This window comes from Halichoerus grypus, chromosome 12 (genome assembly GCF_964656455.1).
Source record: "Halichoerus grypus chromosome 12, mHalGry1.hap1.1, whole genome shotgun sequence".
In the NCBI taxonomy this organism is placed as follows: Eukaryota; Metazoa; Chordata; class Mammalia; order Carnivora; family Phocidae; genus Halichoerus; species Halichoerus grypus.
Genome location: NC_135723.1, coordinates 39,221,829 through 39,245,824, shown reverse-complemented (window position 1 = coordinate 39,245,824; position 23,996 = coordinate 39,221,829). Strand labels below are relative to the sequence as shown.

General features: G+C 40.4%; 1 protein-coding gene across 1 annotated transcript in view; it reads right to left on the bottom strand.

Moving 5' to 3' along the window:
• Positions 1 to 554: 554 nt before the first annotated feature.
• Positions 555 to 23,996, bottom strand: part of ASB4 (ankyrin repeat and SOCS box containing 4) — a 59,531-nt gene continuing 36,089 nt past the window's right edge. The window contains exons 3-5 of the mRNA XM_036115681.2: positions 12,184 to 12,674; positions 2,566 to 2,679; positions 555 to 1,109 (exon numbers count right to left, since the gene is read on the bottom strand). Of these exons, the coding sequence (XP_035971574.1) occupies positions 921 to 1,109; positions 2,566 to 2,679; positions 12,184 to 12,674 (794 nt within the window). The 3' untranslated portion in view covers positions 555 to 920. The remainder of the gene's footprint in view (positions 1,110 to 2,565; positions 2,680 to 12,183; positions 12,675 to 23,996) is intronic.

The following is a 23,996-nucleotide window of genomic DNA, read 5'->3' as shown; positions in this document are numbered from 1 at the left end:
TTTACACTAACAGCAGTGGGGCCTCCCTCTATGTCACGCAATTCCCTTCACTCTTTCATATTCATGCTTAAAAGGAAAATCATGCTTCAGGTCAGAAACATGACTTCGAAACAGAAACACTAAAAATGAGTTTGCACCCTGTACTGTTACCCCTGACATTTGACATTGCAGTTTCCTGCTTGTATGTCCGGATCCTCTGCTAAATGGTGAGATTCTGGAGGGCAGGAGTCCTCGCTGTAGACTCCTCGTTGCATCTCCAGTCTATGGCTCAACGAGCGTATGTTGAAATGTCCATTTTTTGGCTACTAAGTGGACTGGTCTTTGTTTTTCATTTCTCCTTTAACTCAAAGATCTCCTTGTTTTGATGAGGCTCATATGCTCTCTTCACCAAAAATAAGTTAAAGAGCTTAGAGTGGGGACAGAGGTTTGCAAAACTAGTGACCATAATCTCTGCTAAGTGGTAATGGTGGTGGGAGGGGAGTTTGGGGGAAGCCACTGCGATTAAGAGGCCAATCACAAAGTCTATGATTTCGCCAACTGAACAGTAATGTAAACCTATTACTGAGAAGGGAGAGAATGAGATTGGTTGTACGAAAAACTGGGTCCCATTTCAAGTGAGATGATATATGAAAAGTTTTACAAAAATATGTCAGGCACCAAGGAAAAACACTATACACATTAGTCATTACTGCGCTCAGTACCTGCTGGATACATTCTGGTCTTTGAGAATTCCTTAACTTTACTTCTTGTTTATTTCCCCTCACCGTGATACCCTAGGATTAATGACATAGAGTTTGTCAAGTGTTTTGAAATCCCTGAAGTGTTATAATCAACCCAAGTACCATTTTATTTATGCAAACTGTGTCTACCCGGTGAGTCCACTTAAATATCTAGGATTGGGAACTTCTGTCTCATAAGGCTTAATAAATGATTCCCTCTGGCTCCAAAAGCAAGTACTTTTTCAATGACAATGGGAGGGACAGCAAAGGAATTGCTCGGTGACATCTGTTGTGCAACGTTCTTCGAATGGCGCATCTCGATAAATGCATGAGAGTCCTTGGAGAGTTACTGCACACAGTGAAGAGAGAGTGGTAAAAATCCCAGTGTCTCTGTAAAGGAAGGCATGACAGGTTAGAGGCAGAAAAGCCCTGGGGTTTACATCAGTAGAAATCAACAATGACGCACTTAGTCCCTACTTTTTACACAGTGGCAGCTTTCTAGGGTCTCTGACCGTGAGATAAAATTAAACATGAAATTGAGATGGGGGCTGAGGCAGTGATATGTGAGGAGAAAAGGAAGACGAGGGGGTATACCATGCTACAATTCAGAACCCAGGAAATGAGATAAAATATACTCCTGCGAACTGCCTGGACCAACGTATATCAAAACAGCAATTTGAAATTAATCTAAATACCACTGTATACCCTCTATGTGCCTTATGTGGCCCATACATTCAGATATTTTTTCTATTAATGACGCTAACGCAGATTATAAGTAACTTTTTAAGGGTAAGATAGTTCAAAAGTAGCAGAGTACAATTGCACCTAAGCCATCAGGCTCTGAGCCCGATGAGCTTTGCACTCTGTGCCTGGTTCCTCTCCACATGCTGGAGACAGCCTGTGACTGCTAAAACCAAAAATGGGAGGCTCAGTGGGAGGGCTGGTTTACCAAGGCAGCAAAGTCCATTTGCAGAGTGAGAACTCAGCTTTGTCAGTGGCTTTCTGCATGACTCATTAAGGATTTTTAATATACCTAAAGTCTTCAAGATAACTAAAAGTGAATGAAATAGGGGCGCCTGGGTGGCTCAGTCGGTTAAGTGTCTGACTCTTGGTTTCGGCTCAGGTTGTGATCTCAGGGTTGTGAGACTGGGCCCCACGTGGGGCTCAGCGCTCAGTGTGGCATCTGCTTGAGATTCCCTCTCCCTCTGTCCCTTCCTCTCATCCTCCTCCTCTCTCTATCTCTCTAAAATAAATAAATATATCTTTTCAAAAAAGCAAATGAAATAACCTACGTGAAAAACTAATCTTCTGGTAAAAATATTACATAAGCAATCTCAAATATTACTATTATTATTATTATTATTAAATTATCTAAATTATTGAGGAGAAAGTAAAACTGTCACCTATATACAAATGTTCAACTTGCCCTTAAATGGAGAAATCCTCCAGACATTTGTAAATGCTACATACATGATGTATCTATTTATTCTCACATCTGCATTCTTTTTAAAGATTTTATTTATTTGAGAAAGAAAGAGAGAGAGAGAGTGTGTTGAGCACACAGAGGGAGAGGGAGAAGCAGACTCCCTGCTGAGCAGGGAGCCCGATTCGGGGCTCGATCCCAGGACCCTGGGATCATGACCTGAGCCGAAGGCAGACACTTAACCGACCGGGCCACCCAGGTGCCCCTCTTATATCCACGTTTTATAACCATTTGTCTCACTGCATTTGAGTATCTCTTAAAAGCATTCTCAAGACCAGTTTTTTAATTAGAATTTTCTGTACTTCTATTGCAGTCTTGAACTATTTTACAGTGAAAATCACAGAAAGTGAATGGATTCTTTACCTCCAAGTCGTCGTCGGGGATAGCTCTTTTCCACTTTACGTTCCACCTGATGTGTTCATAGGCATTGACTACCACTTCGATTGCCCTGGGACAAGAATGGCAAGCCTGTATCACCTGTCGAGGAAGCACGCAGCTTTAATTGTTCAGTGCATGTCTGTGATTCATTCATTCTCACGGAGACATCGACAACTTACGGACTCCTTGGGCTCCTGGGAGCCCTGAAATGCTTTTGTGAAGCTTCACGCCTTTGAGTTTTCAAACACACTGCTAGTGCCAACGTAGATGGGAGGATTAATAAAATCACACTAACTTCTTTCAACATTCAGGAGCAAGTGAGAAAGAGGAGCTAACAAAGAAGGTGGGAGTCTGATGAAAGGCACATCCTGCCCTTACAACCCTCAGCCCTCCCCACTGGAACACCTCCAGCTTCTTTCTGCCAAACTGACCCATCTCCAGAAGTCCTTTGAGTGTGGTCTGCTTTCATTTCAAAGGGACCCAGCTGGTTCAGCAACTGGTCTACAGGGAACCTGCAGCAAAAGTACTCTTGACTCCGAATTTACCTGCCTTTCTTTCCTTTGCCAACAGACAAGCAACCCCGGCCACAGACTTGAACCTTTAAATTTTCTCATCATGAGTTACACATCGGTTCCATTTTTCCCTTGGCTCCAGAAAACATATATCAAGCTCTCTGTGGAGTCGTCTTCAAGACCCTTCACTGGACATGATATGAGGACAAAGCCCCCCATCGCTGCCATTGGAAGGGAGGCATGCCTTTGCACTGAAACAACTTTCTTGGGAGAGTTCTTCCTGACTTCCCAGTCCTTGCCAACCTCAGCCTATTGTTGGGAAAAGGGTCACAACACTGGTCTTCTCTACCTCCTTTACAAGTTCGTCACAAGTGATCCAGCATTGTATTTTTCAATGTGGGCTGTTAAGAACCTACTGTCTTGAGGCCCCAGGCAAAACTGAGACAGAAAGATTATCATTTTAATGCCCAGTTCAGTGTATGTGTGTGCGTGTGCATGTGTGTGTGTGCGTGTGCATGTGGTGTCACCCAAATGGAAGGCCCACATCAGGAAAGAGCTGATGTTTTTTTTTTTTTTTTAAAGATTTTATTTATTTATTTGAGAGAGAGAGTGAGAGAGAGAGAGAGCACAAGACGGGGGAGCGGGAGAGGGAGAAGCAGACTCCCTGCTGAGCAGGTAGCCCGACGCGGGACTCGATCCCGGGACTCCAGGATCATGACCTGAGCCGAAGGCAGTCACTTAACCAACTGAGCCACCCAGGCGCCCAGGAAAGAGCTGATGTTAAGAGCATGTTAGGATGGAGCCCTCTGACGGTCTACCTGCAAGACCAGTCTGAAGAGCTTGGGACTGGCTTAACAGGCAAGAGAACGCTATTACATTTTCTTAACAAGAGAGGGTTATATTCAATCAATTCATTCCATCAGGAGGCCTTTATTGAGCACTGTGTTTAGCCCTATGACAGTAATTCCGAGAAGTTTATGACCTGTTTTTTGTCTTCAAGGAGTTGACAACCTAGTTGAAGAGAAAAGACACACACATTTCAAAGAGCGAGCAGTGTAAGTCAGTAAATAATAAGAGACTGGCTTAAAGATCATCAAGTGTCCCTTGAGCATCATGAAAAAAGCACAAAGGAGAAAACAAGGATATCAAGGGCAGAGAGCAGTAAGGAGGCTGAATGGGAGTGCACCAAACGGCTTCTCAGCTAGCTTCACTGTCAGTCACGAGATGAAGGGTAACCGAAGCTCTGAGAAAGAGCAAGGGGGGCTTAATGACTAATCAGCTATGGGGAGTAAAGAATGCAATTTTCAAGCCTGAGAACAAGGACATATAGGGGTGCCACTGACGGAAATGAGGAAATGGGAAGGGCATACTAATTTGGGGATGGTCAGATCGTGGGCAGAAGGATATGTCATAGGCAATGTCTTAATGTCAGTCAAAAATGTGCACGATAACGCTCCGCTGAGAAGGCCAAGATGGAGGAGGAGACTTGTGCGCCATTAAAGAATGTGCTGGCTAATGCCACACAGCTCAGTAAGACTCTAAATGGGAATAAATGGAAATGGTAGCAGACCATGGTCTAAAGCCTGGGGAATCCTAACAAGCAGGAGAGAGGGAGAAGGAAAAAAGTTATAGCTACCATCTTTTGAGTATTTATTATGTGTCAGGGACTATGTTAAATCTTTGCATATTTGCCTTGCTCAATCTTCAAACAACCCTATGAGGTTAGTCCTATACTTATACCCATTTTACAGATTTAAAATCTAAGACGGAGAAAATTTATACCCAAGGTTATTTAGCTAGTAAATGACAGAGCTGGGATTCAAATTCGGGTCTGTATGACTCCAAAAGTTAAAAGGAAATCAGGCCTATCAGAGTGAAAGACATCAAGTGAGGAGAGCATTGGAAGCCGGGTTATCACCAGAGCCATGAAGATTAGGGAGAGGAAGACAGATTATAAACCACCAGATCAGACTAGAAGGCCAGCTTACCGGGAGTTGGGTGGATTCAAACAGGGAGGGATCAGACTATGGGAGACAGATAGAGGATGGATGCACAGTTGTAACTAGGGCTGACCCATCCTCATCTTTAAGACCTTGGCGTCATAGCATACAGAGTTTTAGAGACCCAATAAATAACTTTCTCTGCTGAGTTTAGAACTTATTAAAAAAATGAAGTAAAGATGATAATCAGAGAACAGAATGTTATTTTTATTACTAGTAAAACTGATTACATATAATATGTTGAATTATGGGACCACATCAAGCTTCCTAACACTCCACCCCAAGATTAAATTTGCATCCCCAAACTATGGGTCTCTGCCTGATGTAAAGAGCTTGTTCCTGGATGCCTACTACACAGAAGAACCAAGAATTCAGGTTTTCTCTAGGCCCACAGTTGAACAAGCAAGTTCAGTTCCTCCACCCAATTCATCAGTAGGTTAAGTGGAATAAGATAAGGATGGGGACAGAGGTGGGTGGGGGCTTCATTTTAGCAGAACTTCTCTTACAAACGCATGAGACAAAGGAGATGGCAGCTCTCCTCTAATATAACACATCAAAACCCAGCTGCAATGGCCCAAACCCAATGGGAATCAGGAACAACAAAATACGGTGAGATGAAGCAGGATCATCAGAGTGGAGATATCAGGAAAGAAAGATTTGTAAGAATTTATTGGAGCATGGTTTCAAATCAGGAGGCCTGGCCTCAGTAGAGGACTGTGTCAGTCCCAGCAAACAGGCCAACCAGAGGGTCTCAAGAAGTAATAAGGGAGTTTTATTGAAATTGAAATTTGAGTCAGTGGCATGCAAAAAAATGTTCAATAACAAGCCTTCTGCAAAAGGAAAAACTGTGCATATATTTATATGTACATAAATGCAATACAAATTTTTACTAATATAAAGAATGTGCAGCCCACAGTTTATGAATAATAAAATATCCAGTACTCTTTATTTCTTATTTTGTACAGTTAATTGGTTCTTACAGAATACTTTCACTGATTTTTGTTATCAATTTTGTATGGATATTGGATTACATTCATAGCCAAAATCTATGTCTGCAATTGAAGAATACATGTAGTTGTTATATGAATGTTGGTTGATAATTTTATTACACAAAAGAGTAACCATTCCACAAATGTGAAACAATGAAGACCTATATTGGAACTTCACCCATTCATCAATGACGTGAGTAACTTTTTTCTTGAAATGTATAATAATTTTTGAATACTGGGGTCATATTTCCCCATTTTTCGTGCTATTCACAATGTCGGAGCTATGGACACTACATACTTTTAAGTTTAATCTGTATTAGTAACATTCTCTCCATTAATTTCTTAGGTCTAGACACCAACAAAGCAATAAATCAAAGTCTGATCAGTAGCATTTGCTGATTTCTGTGGTGTAAATACTCCCATCGTGGCCTATTCATAGCTACCAACCTGAGATCACTGAATGCACGGCAGGGAAGAGATGTGCGGTAACCAGTCATTATACAATGTTTCCACTACACAGGTATAATAGACGCCTAAAGCATCAAAAGCATAGGTATGTAGAGGAAAATAATTAAGAAATATAAAGAAAATAATTAGAAAATAATGTGTTTTAAATATCTATTATCTTTGTTTTTAGTATACTCTATTTGTTGTAAGCTTATTTGATTTAATTTTTTACAAAGATTTTATTTATTTATTTGTCAGAGAGAGAGAGAGAGCACAAGCTGGGGGAGAAGCAGAGGGAGAGGGAGAAGCAGACTCCCTGCTGAGTGGGGAGCCCGATGCAGGACTCGATCCCCGGACCCTGGGCCGGGGCAGCTGAGCCAAAGGCAGCTGCTTAACCGACCGAGCCACCCAGGCGTCTCGATTTGATTTAATTTTTAATAATGCTGCACTTAACAACCAGCTCGCACAATTCCTGATAATTTCTCAGCTCTCGTGAGCCACTGTGAGTCCATTTCCAGCAGTCAGATGCTTTCAGTTGTCCCATGTTTAAGCACAGGCATAGGCCATCACAGACTAACTGTATGTATTGAAGCTCTAAATCAGTGAATGTGGCTGGGTCCAAATGAGCACAACATATATACTTGCTTAATGCAGAGGAACCATTCACATGCATATTCTGGGCACAGTGCACAAAGCGGAGCAGCTGACCATGGCTTTTTCAGCCATGCCTAACCACATAAATAACAATCCTGTATCATCAACCCATAAGAGGGTAGGGAGGTAGGTTGGAGCCAGAGACTCATTGCTAAAGGACCTCTGAAGAGTCCTCATTTTCGTGTCTACAGAAAGTGTAGCCAGAAGGACTTCCATCTCGGTACTTTTCAGTACCATGGCCTTAGAAAATTAAGGCAACTGGGGCTGCTCTTTTCTCTGGAGCTGGGATGAGGATGACAGATATGGAGCTCCAGGTGAAAGAGACAGACAAAATCTGAAGCTGACTAATTAATTTGTATACTAGTTCTAAACTACTACCATTGTATCAGAATGCTAGAGTTGCAAGGGACCCTAAAGATTACTCACCACCCCCCGCTCAATTTGGAGATGAGAACATTGAAAAACCGAGAGGCATACAGTAAGAGGAAGCATGAGGACTTAACCTCATGTCTTCTTAATCTGAGTTTAGTGCTCTTTCAAATATATTCTAATTACCTTATTTTAATTCTTAGATAACGGCCAGTGAAATTAGTAGTTTCAGGACACAAATCTCATTGCACAGATATTTTGAAACAAGAATCACTCTTTACCATAATTATTTGAGGCTGAGTTTTGTTGAAATTTCAAAAGAATTCTCTTTCGAATGTGAGGCTGTTGCTGGTGATATAAACATAGCCATCGTCGGGAACGTCACATCCTTCTCTAAAGACCTCCAGATAAATCCTTTCTGAAAGGATGATCTGTGGTGAGAAGTACGTGGGTAATCAGTTGATAATCCAAAATAGAGATTTACATTTAAGAGTCACTAGTACAGAGATGATAGCTGAAATTAATCCAAGGCTTGAATCAAAAGTATACTTATAATGGAGTTATAAACCAAAAAAGTATGGAGAAATCAGAAAGCATGTAATGAGGCTCTGCACATGGTTTAAAGGCCACTCAGAAAACTGGCCTCTGCTCTACACTAATTCCCCGGTTACGCTCACTCTTCACGGATGCCGCACTCGTTATATTTAAAGACAAATGCTCACTTACCCAACATAGGTAATTTGTCCCCAGATATTCCCTACTTTCCCCTTCCTGCCAAGACCTTGATCACAGAAGAGACGTAGATAAAAGTTACTCTCCTCTTGCAACACATTACCTACTTCCGGATTAGGGTTCCCAAATTTAACTAACAATAATAATAATAATATTGACTGCCAGATTAAATTTGAATTTCAGATAGACAACACAGAATTTTTAGTGTAAACATGTCCCAAATATTGTTTTTTAAGATTTTATTTATTTATTTGACAGAGAGAGCAAGAGAGCACAAGCGGGGGCAGCAGTAGTAGGTGAGGGAGAAGCAGACTCCTCGAGGAGCAGAGAGCCCAATGTGGGGCTCGATCCCAGGACCCTGGGATCATGACCTGAGCCGAAGGCAGACGCTTAACCATCTGAGCCACCCAGGCGCACCCCGTGTCCCAAATATTGCATGGGACATATTTATATGAAAAAGTACTTATTATATAGCTAAACTTCAGATTTAACTGAGCATCCTGTATTTTATTCGGCAACATTATTCTCAGCCTCCATTCAGAAACAGTTCAAACTAAGTTATGTGTACAGGAACATCATCCATTCATATTTCAGGAGCCTCCTTCACACATCTGGTGCCTCAATTTGCACCTGGCATACTCCCATATATCACAGGGAGATAACTTGTTACCTTTCATTCGGCCGAAAAAAAAATTAAGTAGTTCTTAACCTGCAGTCTTTCGATGCACAAAGTCCAAAGCTCCCACTGCTGTCATTAGGTTTTGCTGACACTGACCACTATGTTTTCGGCTCACAGAAGTTGGTTCTCATAGCACGAAAGTCTTCATTAGGAGCCTGACAGCCTCCCAGTTCTCTTCACTGGCATGTCAGGCTTCTTCCAGAACTAAGACAGTTGGACACACTGTCTTCAGGCCTCAATAATTATTCTACTGGGCAACAACAACAAAAGAGATCCTTAAGAGACATCAAACTCCATATCATCACTCTACCCTGACTACCAGGAACCTTGACCATCAAATGAGAAAGGACTGTTGTGGACTCAGGGGGAGAAGCTTCTGCTTCTTCTTTGTCCACCTGGAAACAGACCTTCACTTTCTGTGAGTCTCTGGTGTCTCTATTCTCTCTTCAGGGAAGAACAGTCGGACAAAAATTTCTTTCTACAATGGTGGCACCTGGAGAGACCTCTAGACACTTGCTCTCATCATCTGGCCCCTGGAAGCATAAATTAAAAAAGAGATTCAAGATAAATCTCTCTGCCACCCTTCCAAAACAATGCCACCTCCGTAAGCCACTTCGGCCAAAAAATTCTTTTTATATTGATATATCTGTGTGCAGAAAAGTACTTAATGATCAAAGAGACTGCTTGTATTCTGGGCTTCATTTGCGGCATTGTTCAACAGCAGAAATCATCCTTACCTCCCCCAAACCCTCACATACCTTTCCCTCCCCTAGAAAAATGTCTTTCTTGCCCTACAAGAAAACCCAATCTTGGCTCCCTGGGGTGTCACTTCCTTCTGAATTATGCCGAGAGAAAAAAAATCAAATGTCCTTTTGTACCCTGGAAAGCAATTGCAGACCCTATAATTCTTTTTTTTCCCTTATGTAATTTATACATTGGCTTTCAGTGAAATACACCCTCTACAAATTTGCTTTGTATTTGGAAGACAGCATCTTCAGCTCTGACCTTGTTCCTTGTAAATAAGGAAACTGAATTCCCCATCCACAGGAGAACAAATCACTTTATCTTCTGGATAAATGAGTCAGTCATTTACTTGTCGTAAAGATGACTTTCTCTTTGGAAAGTCGGGCTGTGGAGTAGTTGTGCTAAATCACTTTGAAGCATCTGCATAGTAAATGCAATAGTTTTTCTTTAGTTTTCCTTTGGAAGGGGGCCAGTTCCCTCACACTGTCTGTTGGGTAGCAACAAAAATGTTTATAATACCAGCCATCAACCAGTAGCCAATCCCATCCTAAATCTCTTTAGCATATGGCCAAACTGGAGGAGTTGAGAGGAGCGAAACATAATGGAATAAGAACATGCTGACTCTGGATAATGTCCTTGGAGCACACAGTCAGACACCAATGTTACAGGCATGCGGAGCCACCAAAGTAAAGCTAGGAGGACGGACTCCTGCAATAGATGAGGTGTACGTTTTGAGAGGAGAAAGATGAAAGGAAACAATTTTGTTGAGCGCCACTACTGGGCTGGATGATGGACATATCTTACCCACTTATTCCTGAAACATTTTGGAAAAGCTGATATTTTTACCTTCATTTTTTTAGATGAGGAAATTGAGATCTGAGAGATCAGGGACTTGTTCAGAAATCGTAATGCACATAAATAGCCAAGCCAGGATTCATCGTTAAGCTCTGCTCCTAAGCCTCCTCACTGTCACCTCTCAGGGGACTGCTTTTGGGGAAAGGACCTGGGGACCTTCTTCACATTTGCCAGACTTCTCACTGGAGAGCAGAAACTCCCTGTGAAAGCCCATTTCCCTCAATCTGGCTCTCAAAGGGGCAAAAAGAGGAAAGGGTATTCTAGCTACTTTCACAGAGACCTGTTTCATCCACAGTCAACCAGCAGTGAGTTTCAGGCTAAAACACATTTTGTCTCTGGGCAGTCTCCCACATTGTCTCTCCTGGTTAGAGAGGCCCGCTGTGGCTAACCCAGGCCCAGAGCACTGATTCCACTGATCAAAAATACGTAATTATAGCAAGAATGACAGCCGCCATTTTTCTAATGGTTGCCACTCACCAGGCACAGTGCCAACACCTCTCAAATGTCATCGTTTCATTCTTAAAGCAAACTTAGGACAAAACAGTTATTATTCACAGATAAAGCGAGGTAGGTACATTTTGCTGGTACCTCCATGCCCTTCCTCCCTCTCCACCCTTTTCTCTGGAAAGAAGGTGGCCTTAGAAAATAAATACGCATGAAATTATGCTTTGTGGAGTGAGCCATAGGAGAAAGAGATCAATTGTCTGTCTTCTAGAAGTTGCACTATGAAGATGGCCCTACTAATGAGACGTAGGTGGAGCAAGAAGATGAACAGAGACCAAGGGAGAGGTACTTGCAGATGTGGGATGGAGCTGGGGCAGGCACTCTGCAAGGACTGAAGCGGCTCAAGAGGAAGAGTAAAGAAAGGTTTGCACCATCCTCTGGGCCCTGAGTATATCTGTGTGCTACTAGTAAGATTAATTTCCTTCTAATGTAGGATCACGTCTGCATATTATTGCAAAAGCATAAAGGCAGAGTGTACCCATTTCACAGTGGAAGAATCTGAGGCTTGGGAGACTTAAGTAATGTATTCAAAGTAAAATTCTTAGGGAAGTGGAAAGACCCAAGTTTGTTTGATCCCAAAGTCCAGGCTTCTTTATTCCTGGCATGAATAGTTTGGCTAAGTCTAGACTGAACGAGTTATAAGTGACAGTGCAGAGATAAAAATGTAAAACAAGAACGGTTCCATACGTAATTTAAAATACATTCCGTACGTAATTTAAAATATATTCTGCTCAAAAGATGGCAAGTATTTTCCTGTCGACGCCACTGGTCTCTGCAGGAGACTTAAAGTAGCTTTCTGATCTTTCTCAACTCAGTCTGGCAGAAGCTGCTAGCTGTTCACTGGTGCTCACACGAGGCATGGAGAATTATCTGCCACTCTTGTTCTCGTTCTTAGCTCTCAGCCCCAGATTTCAAACCAAACTGGACAAGGACCGAGTCGCCAGGGTCGTGTATGTCAGTGTGAGGCCAGTTGGAGAATCAAAGGGAGTTAGCCGGAGACTCAAGCCTCAAATAAGCTTGAGTTATCACCAGAGTGGAGAGACCCAGCCATCCTTGGAGTCTCTGGGGACCCTGCTGACTACTGGGTTCTGCACTGGGCACCTTGCACATAGCCTCACCTTGTGGAACTGTGGAGGGTATATCCGGGCAGCCCCATGGTTCAACAGGAGCTGGTAGCAGATCTCAGGCTGGGCCGCCGGGCGCACAGAGGTGACCTTCAGCACGTACTGGATGGCAGCACAGCCGTTGATGTCCATGAGATTGGCTTCGGCCCCCGCCTCCAGCATCATGTGCATGAGCACGTGGTCACAGTTCCAGGCTGCCTTGTGCAGCGGGGATTTGAAGTCGTCATCCCTGGCGTTGACCTCGGCCTTGTAGTCCAACAGCATGCGGCAGATCAAGTGGTGCTCCCTGCTGTACTCCTGCTCTTTAAAGCGGAGGGCCCAGTAGGTGGCGATGGCCAGCGGGGTCTCCATGTGGGCATTCACACTGTCCACTATGGCCCCGTGCTCCACGTAGAAGGCCACCAGCTCCGAGAGGCCGAAGTGGGCAGCCGTGTGCAAGGGCGTCTCCTCATCCTGATTGTTGGTCTTCATGTTCACGTTGGCCCCTAGAAAGGGCGATTGAGGAAGACAATTACGTCAACATATTTTGCCATTATTCCTGAGGTTCAAGACTTTTCCCGCCGCTTCCCTTTCAACCTTTGACTGCCTTACATAAGCCATTCTTTCCAGGGTCCTTTGTTGGTCCCCAGGGAAGCCAGGCATTTGAAACAACAGGGCCGCCTCCTGGACAACCAGCAAATGTACTGGGGTTGGGTAAGGGTGGGGGGAGAACCGAGGATTTCCACGGGAAAGCCAGAGCACTCCATTGAGTTTCAGTTCCCCAGGTGGATTGGAAAATACAAAGTGATTCCTGTAACTAAATAGCTTTTATCGATAAAATAGCAAATATCATTGAAAATAAAGGTTATATTGCAACCTTTGGAGCTCACACAGGTGGCTTTAAATATCACCAATTTCTTTGAATATTTCACAAAATCATGTTTTTCTTCTCTTTCAAAGCTGGGAAACCTGAAAGTTTGGTCCAAGCAAACTTTAGTATTATGGAAGTTGCCCAGCTCTGACTGCCAACAGCTGATACTAGACCCACCCAAGTCTAAGACTCCTTCGGAATACAACTGGGGAAAAACTAAGAACACAAACGCTGTGACCACCAAGCTAGCCTAAAGGTCATATTTTGCTTGGAAAGGGGTAGAAGCCAATCTAATAGAAATACTCACTGAAAGAAAGAGAGTGACTTAGAGACATATTTGATTTATGGCTGATAATGGTTGTTAGAAATACAAATTTGTACTGTTTGGAAAGCTCCGCAGAAATTACTTAACCAGACTCACTTATCTAACACACCAGGAAACTGAAGTGAATTTTATTTTTCCGATAGAGTGTGTTAAGTACTAGAATGGTCAACTTAAGAAGCTGAAATTTTCCTTCTCTGCCTAATTTAATGGGGTGAACGCATCGACCCCTAGGGGGCCTACTCTATAATCAATACTACTGGAAATTTTTATAACTACTTCAAGTTTAAATCTGGAAAGATTTTTTTATTATAATGATTATTATTTCAGCAACTAATATTTATGAAGCACTTACCATTTGTAACATTCTGAGCTAAATGCTTTTCATATGTTGCCTCATTGAATCTTCCTTAGCAACCCTTTGCAATAGGTGCAATTTTTACCCTAATTTTACAGATGAAGAAATTTGTACTTAGAAAGTCTAATAACGACATCAAGCTATGATGCGATAGAACGAAGGTCTGAGAGCAGACAGCCTGGCTTCAAAAATCTCTTACCACTGTACATTCTACCTCATGATTTTTCTAGAAGAAATCTTTCCTGTACTTTGCTCTCTTTGGGTAGTTGAAAACTTGAAAGGACTAGAGAAATCACCTTGCATTTTATGAATTTTTTAAAAATTTGTTTTCCATATATTGCCCCTTTATGCCTTTGTTTATGGCATCCTGTGATCAGGCAGAACCTACTTAGGAAGGGCAATACTCCCACACACATGCTCAGCATCCTATACAAAATCAACCCCCCAGTGAGGTTTCTGAGAGCACTTTGTGCTATAAACTCGGAGGCTGTCTGTTCTCTCAACTTGCAGAGAGCAGACTTATAACCAAAGACGGTCTCCCACAGAGCCATCCGTGTGCATCAGTATTCCACCCTGGAGAAGCTCTGTGTCAGATGTCTTTCCAGGTCAGCCCTGCTTTGCTCTGGAGGGAAATGGAATGAATAAGAATGGCTTCCCAGAAGCCAAATGCAGGGTCACTTCAGACACTGGAGAATTTCCAGTAAGGAAAGGAATCAAAGGGTCAGGATGAAAATTTTACAGGCCAACTTGGAACAAACCACATCCTTTATTTTTTAATGTACTTGGACTTTTACTATTGATCCTTGACCTGTTGGTACAACTAGATGTGCCGCATAGATTTCTTTCCTGAACAGGAGATCTTTATTTTTTATATTTGAATTGTATCTTGGAGCATAACTTTTCCAGAGAACATATAAAGTGGGACGATTTGAGTACTTTTTTATTTTAGATTTTGTGCTTTATTCAAGACATTAGAGACCTCAACTATAAATTCTTGGAAACTTCTAACAAATATTCTTTTTTTAAAAAAAGGTTTTATTTATTTATTTGAGAGAAAGTGAGTGAGAGAGAGAGAAAGCAAGCACAAGTGTGGGGAGGGGCAAAAGGAGAGGGAGAAGCAAGACACCAGATGCCCTGCTGAGCAGGGAGCTGACTCGCGACTCGATCCCAGGACGCTGAGATCATGATCTGAGCCGAAGGCAGACGCTTAACCGACTGGGCCACCAGGCTCCCCTTAATAAGTATTCTTAATGTGAAAATACAATGTGTTAGCTTCCTAGCACTGCCGTAACAAAGTACCACAAACTAGGTTGCTTAAGACAACAGGAATGTGTTCACAGTTCCGGAGACTGGAAGTCTGAAATTAGGGCGTCGGCAGGGTTGGCTTCCTCTAAGGGCTTTCAGGGAGAGTCTGTCTCATGGCTCTCTCCCAGCTTCTGGTGATGGCTGACAATCCTTGGGGTTCCTTGGCTTATAGATGTATCACTCCAGTGTCTGCCTCCATCTTCGATCATATCCCAGGTCAAGAAATCAAACACCTCCAAGAGCCAGAGAAGCCCTCCACTTTCCTACGCTCCTTCCCCAGCGCAACTCCTCCAGCCCGCCGGAGGTATTATTCTCCTGACTATTACGCATTTCTTATAGTTTTACCACCTCTGTATGTATCCCTAAGCAAGAGAGTTTTGTTTCATTTATTTTTGAACTTTATATAAGTGAAATAATAAACACATATTCTTCTATGACTTGCTTCTTTCATTCAACATTATGTTTGTGAAAATAATCTATGTTGTGATGCTGAAGCTGTCATTCGTTCATTTGATTGTGTTCTGTCTCACTGCACAAGTAATCCACAATCTATCCATCCTACTGGTGATGGACATTTCTAGTTTCAGGCTATTCCAAACATTGCTGTGCTGAGCATTCTTGTACATTCCTGTACCCTGGTGCTCACGTGCAGGCATTTCTGGGTTCTAGGCCTATGAATGGAATGACTGGTTCACTGGGTATGCATACCTTCACCTTTACTAGATAGTGCCAAACAGGTCCAGTTTACACTTCCATAAGCCATGCGTGAGGGTTCTTGTTGGGCCACATGCTCATCTATGGCTGGTATTTTTGCTCTATTTAATTTTAGCCAATCTGGTGGGTGTGTAGTGATACGTCATTGTGTTTAAATGTTTGTTTCCCTAAGTAACAGTTAGCTTAGACAAATTTTAACATTGCTATTGACCAACATTGCCTTTTGTTTACTACCATAAACATTTCCATGGTGTTACAGAATTACTTTAAATGTCATTTGAAAGGCATTACATGATATTCCACAAGTTAGTTTACCCAACTGTTGGATATGAGGATTTTTTTCGAAAGTTTTGATCTCATAATTAATGCTAAAATTAATAAATGTGTATGAAAATTTTAAGATTATTTCCTTGGCATAAATTCCTCCTACATAGAATCATTAAGCTGAAATGTGTGAACTGTTTTAAGGACTTTTATGAATAATTGTCGCAAGTTATATAACTCATTGATGTGTAACAGTGATATTTCACTCACCAGTATGTTGTTATACTTTAAAAAACATTTTTTGCTAGTTTGGAAGTTAGAAATGGTCTTCTTTTTTTAAAAAATCTAAATTCATTTGATTACTAGAGTTTGAACACTTTCTCTGTAATTATTAACTAGTGTATTTCTTCTTTAGTTAATTGTCTAAAGTTTTGTCCTTTTATACATTACAGACTTTCTGCTTTGTTTTCATTTATATGAACCATTCATTAAAATAAGATGTAAGCCTATGTTATAATTGCTACAAAATTTTTAACCACTTTGATTTTTCTTAAATACAATGACGTTAACTTTCGATAGTCAAATTTTTCCCATTTTTAAAAAATATTAGAATGTCTTCCTCTCAGAGTTTGCATAGCTATCCAGATTAATTATAATTTAGTTTTTTATACATTTTAAAAAATGTTTAACATTTGATTCACCTGGAACTTATTTTGGTGTAGACATCAATTTTAGGAAGAACTGACATTCTTACAATATAGAGTCTCTCCGTGCAGAAATATGGTCTATTTCTCTAACAGTTTTCTTTACACTCTGTAAACTATCCTTCCCAAAAATTTACAGCAATTTTCATTGTAGGGGATAAATTATTTCATTCAGGGATAAATTATTTCTTGGGTAAAGTCACTTTTAATGAGAGAGGGCCCTTCATGAACCCTTTAATGTATGCAAGATGGTCCCCAGAAGTAGTCTGGAATGCTAGTAAAGGAGACAGATACAAATTTTAATTTGTACTGATGATAAAGAACAAGGACTTTTCAGATTCTGCCTGTGGGCAAAGAAGACAGAGATTTGGGTACACTAAGAATGGGATGAAGAGGGGACACAGGATGAGAATCTGAACAGAAAGAGTGGGAACTGGTCACAAGAAATGACTAGGCCAGGCCGGAGGGAAAAGATAATGTTGAAGCCAGGATTACTGAGGGACATGATGCCAGTCAGTATTAAATGTTTTCTCTTCTCCCATACTGCGGGATAATATCCTTTCATTACTCCCAACAGAGAGAATCAATTTCATCAGTCTTAGTTATGAGACTTCACGTTTTCTTTTTTTTTTGTTTTTTGTTTTCAAATAAAATTCAATTGCCTCACGTGCCCATTTGTTAGATTGGCTGATCATCAGTGCTCAGTCATCATGGTGGCGCCATCTGTTGGGCTTTGCTACTCCCTACAGGCTAAGGGTTGGTCCTCAGAAGTATCCTCTCCAGACCATCCACGTTCCCCACAACTTCTGGCACCTTGAGAGCTACTTAAGAGTACAGCAGAGAGCAAGTCTCTGTCACTACAGAAACTGTCATTTCTCTATATTTCCAGACTCGGGGAATCCACATCCCCTACCATATCCCTAAACCAGACCCTGCCTCCTTCTTGTCTTAATGGACTTGATTTCCTGAAGAGCCTGTGTGTAAGTGGGGAGATCAGTGGTGAGGCAGAGGACGAGGCCACCCCAGTGCTTCTCAACCCTTTAAGACAGCCTCCCCTATTCTGCAAGGAAATCCATAGATAATAGCATCTACTTTCATATCTAGTCTTTTAAAAATAAATAGGGACACCTGGTGGCACAGTCAGTTGAGAGTCCCACTCTTGGTTTCAGCTCAAGTTGTGATCTCAGGGTCATGAGACTGAGCCCCACAACCAGTTCTGCACTTGGTGCAGAGTCAGCTTGGGAGTCTCTCTCCCTCTGCCCCTGCCCCTGCCCCCTCCCCACGTGTTCTCTCTCTCTCTAAAATAAATAAATAAATCTTAAAAATAACTAGATACAATACTTAGCTAACCTATGTAGGCAAAACGGAAGTAATTTCTAATAATTACCACTACATAGTTATGATTGTTACAAATAATATAAATATTACAATGATGTAGTACAAAATTCAATATGTTAATAACTATCCTAGATGCCATAATGAAATAGTGATTTACTTGAACCCATACGTAGAAGCCTAACAGCTATGTATTTGAACTGACCAGGGTGTTTTGCATTATAATTCAGATACCACAAAGGTCATTGTCATAACGAAGGAATGGGGGAATGAGGGAAAGTGAGGGGAAAATGAGGGTAAACATTGGTAAAGCTCTGAATAAAACCAAGTCCAATCTTGCCTTGATTTATACTGTAACTGCATTCTTGAAAATGTTCATATCTATTTACAATTCAAAAGTATTTTGTGCTTATATGCAAAATGGAGTTAGGTTAGAAATCTACTGTGTTACTACATCTAAATATCTAGTATTATATCAGCACCAAATCTAAGCTGTTTTACAAATTATACAAAATTCAAACATGCAGAAAATATTATAACAGACATCTATATATCACTACCCATATCTGACAGATAATTTTTTGCCATATTTGCTTTAATTTTGTATTTTCCCAGATAAATTTTTACAGAAAAAAAATCCAGGGGCGCCTGGGTGGCTCAGTCATTAAGCGTCCGCCTTCGGCTCAGGTCATGATCCCAGGGTCCTGGGATCGAGCCCCACATCGGGCTCCCTGCTCAGCGGGAGGCCTGTTTCTCCCTCTCCCACTCCCCCTGCTTGTGTTCCCTCTCTCGCTGTGTCTCTCTGTCAAATAAATAAATAAAATCTTAAAAAAAAAATCCAGCTCATTTCACCTTTCTTCCCTTTCTTTCTCCACCACGACTACTATCCTAAAATTGTTTTTTGTCGTCCCTTTATAAATTTTTGTTCTTTTATCACTCATATATGTATCCAGAAACAGCATATATACTATTATTTTGTGTTCATAAAAATTATATAAGTGGCATCTCTCTTTTCAACCTGTTTTTATTAGTCGCATTATGTTTTTGAGTGGAAAGCTGATTTTTTTTTTATTTCAGCTGCTGAATAGCTTCACATTATATAATTAAACTACAATTTAACTATTCCTTTACTAAAGACAGTTGTTAAGCTTTTTCATAATAACTATATCTTTTCAATTGTGCAGGAGTTTCTTGAGAGAGAGAAATAAAATTCCTGGGTACTAGTATGTGAGCATTTTTAACTATATTAAATTATATATATCAGTGGTTATACCAGTTCATATGTCCATCAGTAGAGTTTAAAGGTTCAATATCACTTACAACACTTGATGCCATCAAACTGTTTAATGTTTACCGATTATATGGTGTAAAATGGTATTTTTTATTCCATTTGCATGCCCCTGGTTACCCGCAAGTCGAGTGTCTTCTCGACAACAAGATTCCCACTTGTATTAATTGTTTCTTCATAGCTTCTGCCCATTTTTCAGTGGGTTGTTTGTGTTTTTCTCATTTATTTTTCAGGATAAAAACAAGATCATTATGGAGATAATGATAAAGACTTGATCGGAGGCAAAGGACTTCAATAAATGGGACGCTTCACTATGAGGATAGGAAGATTCAGTATTGTAAGGATGGCAATGTTGTCTGGGTTAATCTATAAATTCGATGCCATTCAAACATTTTTTTTTCACAGAATTGCAGAGTAAAGAGCATATCAATTTTGGAAAAGAGAAGTAAAAAGAATGAGAAGGAAAGAAGAGGTCGTGAAGAAGGGGTCTCACCCTACCAGATATCCAAGCAAACTGTAATTAAAACAATGTAGGATTGATGCATAGAAAGACAACTAGACCAGTGAAACAGAATGTAGAGCTTAGAAACAAACCTATTTACAGAAAGCATCTGTAATGATAGATGGGGTATACCAATCAGTGGAGAAGTAATAGACTATTTAATAAAAGTATTGGGACCAAAGACAGTGTTGTAAAAGCACAAATTAGATCTTTTGTGTGGTGTGTGCATGTGTGTTAAATTCCAATTTAATAAAAGGCAAATGTAATCAACTAAATAATCAACTTCTTAAATAAAAGCATAGGAGTTGGGATAGGTGGGGAATGGGCAGTCCTCCCTGTTGGGTCACTATGTTTACCGAATGCCCTCTCAGCATATTAACTTTTTTTTTAAGATTTTATTTATTTATTTGACAGAGAGACAGCAAAGTAGGCAGAGCAGCAGGCAGAGGGAGAGGGAGAAGCAGGCTCCCCACTGAGCAGGGAGCCCGATGTGGGGCTCGATCCCAGGACCCTGGGATCATGACCCAAGCCGAAGACAGACACTTAACTGACTGAGCCACCCAGGCGCCCTTCAGCATATTAGCTTTTGATGGAGACAATTTCATCCAAGACTTCTACTAGATCTATTAGATCCAAGCCTGTTAGATCTAAAACAATAAGGTGCTATCTTCTTGAATTCTCCACTTCTTTGACTTTCCCTCCACCAATTTGCCTGATCTATATACTGTCCAATACACCTGAGCGTGCACACAGTGTTGGTGGTTCTCATGTCCTTGTTCAGTCTTTCAGAAGCAGGCTGGAAGAAGTAGAGACCAGCTGAATAGTCGCTAACGTTGGTTTTGTTTCTACTCTTTTTGTGCACAACTTCCTTAAACATTCTGCATGGCAGAGACCAGCACTTCTGTCAGGGGGCCACTCCCAAGATTTAAATTATTCCTTGACTCAGGAATACACCTTATTATTTTATATAATGCCCCAGCAAAATGGCACTGGGAAGTAGTTTGTCCCAGTCCTACATTTGAATTGATCCTCTTTTCCTTATTTGCAGTCCAGCCCCTCTCCACTTCCTCTAGATCAGAAGAGCAAACATGAGGAATCTATGTTTTCTGGATTCTCCAGGGATTTTGACTTTCCCTTAGGCCACCAAAACCTTTGGTCCCAACTAGCTCAACATGGAACATTTTACCCATTCTTTGAAATGCTCTCTTCGATAACAGGGGTCAAGTGTTCATCTCAAGACTCATTCACTCATTCTGTAAAGAATTATACTGTTTCTATTCTCTGTCAGGTACACAGAGACCCCAGCATACACCATGGTCAAGATCCTCACTATCAAGTCATTTCCATACGAGATGAGAGTTAGAAAATAAACACACAAGGAAATGTGCGACAAGACCATTTCAGGGAGTTGCAAATACAATGAAGGAAATAACACCGGTTGTAATGATCGGGACCACAAGGGCTGGCTACTGAGGAACTGACCTCTGACCTGTGAGTAGCTGTGAAATATCAGGGAGAAAAGCTTTCCGGGCAGAGGGAACAGTGAGTACAAAGACCCAAATGGGTGAACAAGCTTGAACATTCAAGGAACAGAAAGAAAGTGAGAGGAAGAAAGACAGAACATAAAAGTAAAGTTACAAGCATGATGTTGGACCTTCTAGGCCATGTGAGAAGTCTGGGTTTTATCCTTTCATCTCAATCATTCTAGTTTAATGTGGCACTTTATCAAGTTTGTAGTAAAAAGTTAAAATATTTCTTGGTTTCTTAGCATTGGCGGCATATTTGATGCCCTTTTGAAATATTTTAATCCAGTATCATTGTAACAGAAAAAAACCTACACTTAAGCAAAAAATAAAATACTCTTTTTATTATTTTAATTTCTTTTTTTTTTTTCATTTTGGGAGAAGGGCGATGCTATCATGTTTCCTTAAAGACTTGCCTACATTTCTTTTGTACTTACATATCCTGATGTATCTTCTTCCACTTTTGTTTCTAAGCTTTCTCATTTAACATTAAATATACTTTATAAGGTATACATTACTGGATTTTTTAAATCATAGAGTATGCCTTTTAATAAGTAATTAAATCAACTTTTGTCACTGAGCAGCTATATGTCTTTAAACAGTGCTGCCCATATGAGTAGCAGGTGCAGGGAACCAAAATAAGGGAATACACATGATTTTCATACTACCCTTCTTCTTGAATAAATTTATACCATAACTCCCTCTGAGGTTAACTTATTTTATTAGATAAGTTTCTATTATTTTGTATTCAACAATAAGATACATGTTTAAAAAAATCAGAAGTATAGAAGAACTTGACTGACAATTTCCTAGAATAGATGCATTTACAAAGACACTTCTCTTAACTATGTTTGTTTTTACATCTTTTGGCAATTATTTCCATAACTCCAGCTAACTTACTGATTTATCTATTTATTATCAAATTTAGGTAGTATTCTTTACTTTCTGATATAAAAGGTAAGTTTTAGTTTACTTATACTAATCCTTCCTCCTTTCAATGTTTGGTCTTTTCATCATGTTTTAATTCTTCTGTTGGAATATTGAAACTTTATTGCACCGAGGTCTCTATCTATGAATTTGTTACGTTATCTCTACCACCTCCTTTAGGAAATGACATTATGTCCAAGCTATTTCCCTCCTATACTTACACACCTCATTTCTGACAGTTACAATTTACACTGTCAAAGCTGTAAGGTTATTATATTCAGCTCTGCAATCTTCGATGTTTTGTCCATGGGTACTTATAAAAGTTTTTCAACTAATAAACAGTATTTAAATGATGATGTCTTAAAAGCTGAGGTCATTTTGGCCTCTAACTAGAAATGCAGAAGCATGAGCCATATTGCAATGCAGCAAGGTTCCACCTCAGTTAGAGCATGCTGGGGTCTTACAGCGGTGAGCTGACCCACATGTTCAAGGAAATCAGCATGATGACGTAGATGGCCAGCGTGCGTCCCTGTAGGACAGCACGGAAAATAAGGTACTCATTGTTTATCCTAGCTACCATTTGCCCCCCCCCTCAAATGTATTAATCTAATCTGGGGTTGTTAATCTTGTGTTTATTTAAAAAAAAAATAAAAGGGATCCTTCTAATGCAATTTTGACTACTGCATTTGGTTTTTGTAATCACCAAACTATAGTTATTTTAATTTCTTTCTCTGTGCTGTTTGGAGTCCTTTAAACATTTGCCAGATTCAGAAGATGGCCAACCTAGATTCCTAGAAGAACTTTCCTGCTCTTTCTATCTCTCGTCCCTTAACCCTCCCACTCCCCCCACACCAGGTCTGCAGGGGTTTGGAACCTATCATTAGTCAAATGGATAAGAAGGGATAGAAGTGCTAGTTGAGGAAAGAGAGTATGCATCCCTTCCCCAATTGGCTGCTTTCAGTCTGCAGTGGACTCGAGCAAGGGGAAAGGAGAGTTTAAGTCAAGTTTGAATTATCAGCCCTGGATGTCCAACTTTTGAACTGAGAGTGACTTTTGACACTTAAAGTGACTACATAACTTTTTCTTACCTAAGAGTTACAAGAGAAGACATGGACCCACCTGAGTTTTCTTCCCAGAGTAGAGGAGAAACTAGACCCTCTAAATAATTAAAAGAGACACTGGAAAACAAAAATGAAATTCTTCTTTGAATAACATCTCATGTATTTTGCTCGGTCTAGTTAGTAGTCATGTATCTAGTGAATTTTTCATTCAGGGCACCTTTTGGTATATTTTCTGAGAACTCAAATACATGAGACTATTTTTCTGTTGTCATCATACATTAAAAATAAAATTGAAAGAGTGTCGAATTCTTGGGTAATTTTCTCCACAATATTCCATAAGTTCGTTCTACTCTTTTTTAATATTAAACATTGTGGAGAAATGACATACCACCAAGTTTTTTGTTCCTTTAAAAGCAATCTTTCTTTTATTCACTCCTTTGTACACATTTGCTATCTTTTATTGTTGACATTGAATATTTTATTTAAGATATATCTAGACTTAATTTTTTTTTCATGAGTTTTGCCAGGAACCAAACTTACCCATTTCATCTCTGTGTGAATAAGTGTTTTTTAGACAAGAATTTCTTTCTTCTACCCTGGTTTTAAATATTGGTCATGTTCAAAAAGGAGACATTTCTTTATTATTGAAAGCTA